This window comes from Sinohyriopsis cumingii, chromosome 4, assembly GCF_028554795.1.
Source record: "Sinohyriopsis cumingii isolate HCF-2022 chromosome 4, ASM2855479v2, whole genome shotgun sequence".
Lineage (NCBI taxonomy): Eukaryota > Metazoa > Mollusca > Bivalvia > Unionida > Unionidae > Sinohyriopsis > Sinohyriopsis cumingii.
In genome coordinates this window covers 48,501,656-48,508,904 of record NC_142964.1, presented here as the reverse complement: position 1 = coordinate 48,508,904, position 7,249 = coordinate 48,501,656, and the positions used below count along the sequence as shown (strand labels likewise).

Here is a 7,249-nt window from a genome sequence, read left to right as displayed (position 1 = left end):
ACGTACGATTGTGTGAATAGTAGATTATGGATTTGTTTATTGTTCTTAGCGTATGTGAAGAGTATAGTTTGGGTTTTGTAAGCGCTCACGTAAGATTGTGTGGATAGTAGATTATGGATTTTGTTTATTGTTTGTTAGCGTATGTGTTTGTGTGTTTGTGTTTGTGTGTTTGTACCCGCTCACGTACGATTGTGTGGATAGTAGATTATGGATTTGTTTATTGTTTCTTAGCGTATGTGGAGAGTATAGTTTGGGTTTTATTATATGAAATGAAAAAGTAGGGGATGTTTTCCTTCACGTCCGCGCGTTGTTTGGTCATGATCTAGGTAAGATCAATTTTACGTTTTAGGGGGATGTTTTCCTTCACGTACGCGCTTTAAGTATAAGAACCCACAGTATTCGTCGTTCAAACCATTCTGCAAAGAATAAAAAAAGAAGATGGCTTCTAACCAAATGGACAAAATACAAACATTACAAGACGTTTTAGACAACTTAGGAATGATGGAGCAGATGTTGATAAGACTGGTTGAAGACCATTATTCCTATAGTCCCCATCGTGTAAAGATGGAAATTAATAACTTAAAAAAGGTAAAGGACAAGATTAGTGGTGTCATGAAAGAGATAAAGAAGGATGAAGAGGAAAGAATAAGAATAAGCAAATGGAACGAAAAGATTGAAAAAGAAGAAGAAAATGAGAAGAGGAAGAAAGAAGAGGAGGAAGAGAAGAAGAAAGAAGAGCAGGAGAAAAAAAAGAAAGAAAAGAAGAGAAAGAGTGTTGGAGATAAAATAAGAACTTGGTGGAGAAAAAGAAGAAACTAGAAGCAGAAGAAAACCCAAAGGCCCTTTTCAGGGCCAGCCATATTTCTCGAAAAGAGATAGCCTTTCCATTGCCTAAATTTAAATTTAAATTTAAAAATTTTTTTAAAAAAAAAAAAATCCCATATTCAATTCCCCTTTTCCCTAGACAAGCCCAAACTCTATTCCCATGTTAATTTCCCCTTGTCCCTAGACAGACCCAAACTCTGTGTTAAATTCCCATTGTCCCTAGAGTTGCCCACGATTTTTCTCCATGTTAAATTTCCATTGTCCCTAGAGTTGCCCAGGGGTCTTTTTAATGCTAAGTCCCATTGTCCCTAGGGTGCCCCACTTAACTACTTGCATGCATGCATGTACGTGCGTGCGTGCGTAGAATGTATATATGTATGTATGTGTGTGCGTGCGTACGTACGTATGCATGTATGTATGTATGTACCTCAGCACAAGATCGGCTAGCGTTGGTACGTGGGAAAGCCTGCCAGTACCTTCTCGTGGGTCGGTGGTTCTTCCCTGGGTTTTTCAGGGTTCTTCCTCCACCATTAATACTGGCCGCCATGTATAGCCTATCGTGTGCTGAAAAATGGCGTTAAACACTACAACAACAACAACAACAACCTCAGCACAAGAGTGGCTATTATGGCGGTAAGTATGTGACAAGACTTATACATTTTAAAATACTGTCAAAAAATGTAGAAACATAAAGCCTTCAAAAGAAATCTAAACATGAATTACAACAATATAAAATATTAAACGTCAAGTTTTAAAGATCAAGGTAACAAACATAAAGTCTAAAAGCTTGTATTATTGTGATGACTCAGTGAGAGTCGAAAGACTAGGTAAAAAAAAATAGTTTTGCACATCACTGACAGAGTGATTGAGAAACAGTTTAAGGCGAGTACACTACAAACGGTATGGAACAAGAATTAAACAGGCGTCGTAACTTCCCCCACATTCTGTCATAGCCAGGAGGAGTCCCAGACTGAACTAGACAGAAAGGAAATGACGTCACACAAAGTTGTGAGAGATCCGAATGTTAGTCAATGTATTCGCTTGTATATGTTTGTGTTTGGATATTCCTTTAAAAGTGTGACATGGAAATATAAACAGTTTACTCTTTTTGGTGTTTTATAACCACGTGAATCTAACTGACACATAAAGGTTGACTTAATTTGTCGAACGAGGATTGTTTCTAGCACGCACCTGTTAACCTACTGCCCATGAAATTTTGGGCAGTCCATCGAAGGATAGCCTGTGTTTTGACTGACATAACCACATCCTAACTGTACTGTTCGTGACTGATCAGAGCTATGCTACCTCTGCCGTTTTATTTAACAACAATTTTTATTCAGGTAAGAAATTAGTTTTATGTCTTTTGAAATGTTTGTATCTCAGAACATTACCTCATTAAGATTACAGTTATAGTGTAATATGATATGATGGTAATGTATAATGACACATACAGTGTTGTGACACATTTAATAGCATTGTCATTCTGTGTGCTTTTATGGCTTTTATTCCCTAGTAATGGGAATAATTACACTACAGCTTAGAAGGTATTTATTACCGCTAAGTTAATGTGAAGTCAATTTTGTATCAGAAACAATTAGTCTGATAAGTGGCCCTTAGCTTAGTGCAAATCTCCATGTTTTTCTAGCTCTTCGTCCCCATCTTTATGCATCTATTTCCCTCCACATGTTACCACAGATAATCCCACTGAACCAGGAAGATGGATTAAAATGTCAGGGTTTAATCTAAAATTTAAGGATGCAGGACTAATGGTTCCTTTGATATATTAATTTATAATGGGTTAAGGTCAGATTTTTGTGGGCCAGTATTTCATATGTTTTCTTTTGTAATTGAAATCATTTGTTAACATTTTATATATGTGTTTATTGTTTGTAATAATTTCACATTATGGAATGTATAATTTTGAATGTAGGTTAACATCACATTTTTATGCACTGAGTCAAGCATTTTTGTGAAATCATCAGTACCTTTCCTACATTCTACCATATAAAACTTCTTCCATTTCATTTCCAGTAAAATTACAATGTACATGTTCATATTGGATTGCCTGTGAAAATAGTTAGGCTTGATGTAGAGAAGTCTGAAGTTTTCATATTGAATCAGATTTTACATAGGGTATGTTTACTCTAGTGCAGTATGGTATAGTTATTACTTATTTTGCTGGTAACATTGACAAAGTAAGCAAGAATAACTCTGTGTGTAGATACCTATTATTAGTAATACTATTGTAAAATGACCACAGTTTAGTTGCAGTCTTAACTGTTTATTCTATGAGAGTGAGTGATACAGATTTTAATTTTGACCATGTAACTTAACATTATGGTCACAAGTGATGATGCCTATACTGAATGCCACTATGAGTTTGATTTCCTTCTAAAAGTTGGGGTCCAGTGTGGTCAAGTTGTCTAATGCCTTTTGCAGATCACTCACATCTCACCTCTGTCTTGGCTTGACCTGTATGGGTATGTGAGAAGCTTACCTGTTGCTTCCTTTGGGTATGTGGTTCTTCCCAGGTATTTTTGGGCTCTTCCTCAACCAGATATGTTGAATGCTATCTATGGCCTATAATGTGCTACAAATGCAGTAAAGTCCTGAATATCACAAATCGCAATCCTTCCAAATAGTTCCTACTTGGTTCAGGATAATAAGATGGTAGCCTGTTTGAGATAATATTACTAGGATTTGCTAGTGTCAGTTTGCAAATGAGTTTCACAGTAAATCATCAGGTTAAATTTAATTTTGAAAGGGACAATAAATATGACTTGTTAAAATATGGCATTTGATTTACTGCAAAGAATAATATTACATTATAATTTGTCGATACAGTTCTCTTGATTGCTCACAATACATTTGAAGAGCCCTTTGTTTTTCAGTTGGACTATAACAAAGGTTCTTTTGTTTCGTTAGGTAGGAATATTCTTGGTTTGGGGATCATTTCAGTTGGGTAGTGTCAGTTTAATTTATTAAGTTAAATGATTTTTCCATGTGAAAATTGTCAGCATGTATGTGAATTACTGCTCATGATGTTTGTTTGCATGTTTTTGTGACTGGTTATTGTTTATCTTACTGTTAAAGAAAGAAGTCACAGGAAAAGAGCAACCATTTTAATCAGAACCATCTATCTTAGTCACAGCTCCAGTAGCCAAGTGATTAGAGCATCTGCCTCTGATGTGGGGGGTCTTGGGTTCAAACCCCAGCCAAGTCATACCAAAGACTTATAAAAATGGTACTAACAGCTGCCTCGCTAGGTGCTCAGCATGAAGAGGTTAGTGTTAGGACTGGTCGGCCTAGTGTCAGGATAATGTGACTTGGTGAGAAATGATGATACATTCCGTGGTATGATGCCCCAGTGCTAGACATCACTATAAACTGCCACACTGCAGACATCTTAGCAATATGACTGAAAACTTGTTAAAGATACATTTTTTTCACACAGACACCCCCCAGATACACACACACACACACATGTACAGATACACACACACACACACACACACACACACACACACACACACACACACACACACACACACACACAATCTGTCTGTGAAATGCCCACACATAAAGGACTGAGTTCACGACCTTGAACTTTACGGGCATGGATATGTGCAAAGTTTGTGCCAATTATTTTGATACCATGTCACAAAGACATCTTTCATGTTTGAGTCACTATCAGTCTTTTTGCACCATTGATGCTAGAAAGCATTCTAGATTGAATCCTGAATTTGTGGAGCATTTTACCAGAGATATAGACAAGATTTAATGAAATTTTTACTCCCAGCGTAGAACTTATTGAGTTTTGCAAACATGTATTATAATATTTGGTGTGTACATTACAGATGATAGGTAATTACCAGAACAGTTATCATGGGAATGTGTCAAACAGTGTAATAACCAAGATGAACTCGGGTGGGCTTGGTCATTGGCTGTATTTGATGGGTTTTTTTCTCACTGTGATTGACTACTATCATTTTAAGCATTGATAGACTTGCTGTTATAACATACATATAGTATGAACTCAATGCACTATAAGGCAAAAACATGTTTATTTCTGGTTGGTCGATCAGCCCCACTGTTTTGTTACCTACCCTAGCACCCCACCCCCATAGTATAACAAATTTAAAAAAATCAACAAAAAATCACATTAAACATATTTGTTTAAAAAACAAAAAGAACTGGCTACCTAATTTTAAAACCATTGCCAATAGGACACATTTTTCTCCCTAATAAATTATTGTGCTTAGAGCAAGAGAAATGTGCTGAAAAATCAACAAAATACCTAAATTTAAACTTTTCTGCTTACTGGTATTGCATTACAAATGTCATGATAGATGGTTTGATAGATATATAGACAGATTAAATTAATTGCAGGTTAATTATATTCCATGTAGAAAGACTAACTTAGACAAACAACTCCACTTGAATGCTTGCAACTGTGCTCAATATACATTATGTTCCAAGGGACCAACAAAAGGCAAGTGCTCCTTTAATTAGGCCAAATAAAAAGTATGCATGATTCTGGTTACATTATAGAAAATATTTGAGTAGGTAGGTCACCACAAACCTTCATATTTGATTGTTTATTTTGGGAGTGACAGGTTTAAATGAAACATAAACTAGAAAATAAGCACACTGAATTTATCTTCAGTTTAGTTGCAAATACTTTTTTAAAATTATTATAATCTTTGGTTTCTTTTTTTCCAATTGTTTTGTCCCCCCCCCCTCCCAACATATAGTGTCAGCAGGAAAAACATGGTTGGTCTGGTAGGCATAACCAAATGTGTTTTTATTTGGCCTTAAATACATCATTAACCATACATTGTTGAAATAGCTTTCAGTGAAGATTTTCAGCCTGTATTTCTGTATCACATACAGAGATTGGAATTACCCCTACTTGACTCTTAGCTGATGTCTGTAATTATTGTTTTTATATGAAAGTGAATTGAACGTTTATAAATCCCACTTCATTTTTAATTTTATTTGTACTGTAAAGCTAAAAATATTCAAAATGCATAGAAGAGGGATATGTAAAAATACAAAACCATATTTATGTTTTATTCTGAGTTTGGTGCAAAGGTCTTTGAAATGGTTTATGGATAACATTTGGTCTGATATCCATGAGGGATCCTAATTGGTGTTTGAACTGTACTCTTGTGTTTCAACTATAATTTTATATTAGACCCAAAGCTGATTCCTTTGCATTCCACCCTATGTCTAAATTTGTGTCTTGAGTACCATAAGACCATAATCAGTACCTCCTTTGACATTCTTGATGTTTGAGTTACTACTTATGCACCTGCATGACCTGCTATTCAGTTTGCAGTGTTGTCCAAAAAGTTGCAAGTCCCATGGGATTATTATCTTTGATTTTTTATGCTTAATAGATAACTGGATTTTTTTGACTGACACTTATATAATATAATTGGAATTGTAAGGCCTCATTTAAGTCCAAGCAGGCAAATCTGACATGATACTAGAAATAAAAAATGGCAGAAAAAAATTGATTGATTGTGGGGTAAGTACCATTTGTTTGTCTTGATGATGTTATTCTGTCATCAGTATTTTTTTTGTAAATCTTGTTTTCAGTTCATTCAGAGTTAATTGGTATAAGTGAATTATTTCATTTTTAATTGTTCCTAAGGTTACCATTACACTGTGTACATTGTTCAATTACTTACTGCACAACATTGTATATAATTTAATTTTTAATTTTAAAATGTAAGTATTTTATATGCTGTACTGACTTTGAGGCCTGTTTGGACTATTTATCAGGGAAACGTGATACTGACTTCAACTGAACATAGTAGTAAAATGTGGAAAGAAGAATGGCCTTCAAGATTTGTTTTGAAAATCAAGGATTGCATGGAACAAATTGTTGAGTGGTCTTTGTATTGCATCTGAATTAGTGATATGCAGATTATGTTAGTATATTGCCTCATCATTAGTAATATACAGATTATGTTAGTGTATTGCCTCATCATTAGTGATATTTAATTTACATATTATGTTAGTGTATTGCCTCATCATTAGTGATATTTAATTTACATATTATGTTAGTGTATTGCCTCATCATTAGTGATATACAGATTATGTTAGTGTATTGCCTCATCATTAGTGATATTTAATTTACAGATTATGTTTGTGTATTGCCTCATCATTAGTGATATTTAATTTACAGATTATGTTTGTGTATTGCCTCATCATTAGTGATATACAGATTATGTTAGTGTATTGCCTCATCATTAGTGATATTTAATTTACAGATTATGTTTGTGTATTGCTTTATCATTAGTGATATACAGATTATTTGGTATCAAATAAAACTTATGCTAACCCATTATTAGTAATGCCAAATATTTTTCTGTAATGGCTTATAGACTGGATTTGATCATTAGGTAGTATGTGA

General features: G+C 34.6%; 1 protein-coding gene across 1 annotated transcript in view; it reads left to right on the top strand.

The window, feature by feature from the left end:
* The first annotated feature begins 1,847 nt into the window (after positions 1-1,847).
* The window catches only part of LOC149801126 (tyrosine-protein phosphatase 10D-like), a 155,528-nt gene continuing 150,126 nt past the window's right edge, over positions 1,848-7,249 (top strand). The window contains exon 1 of the mRNA XM_089955151.1: positions 1,848-2,165. Within this exon, the coding sequence (XP_089811277.1) occupies positions 2,124-2,165 (42 nt within the window). The 5' untranslated portion in view covers positions 1,848-2,123. The remainder of the gene's footprint in view (positions 2,166-7,249) is intronic.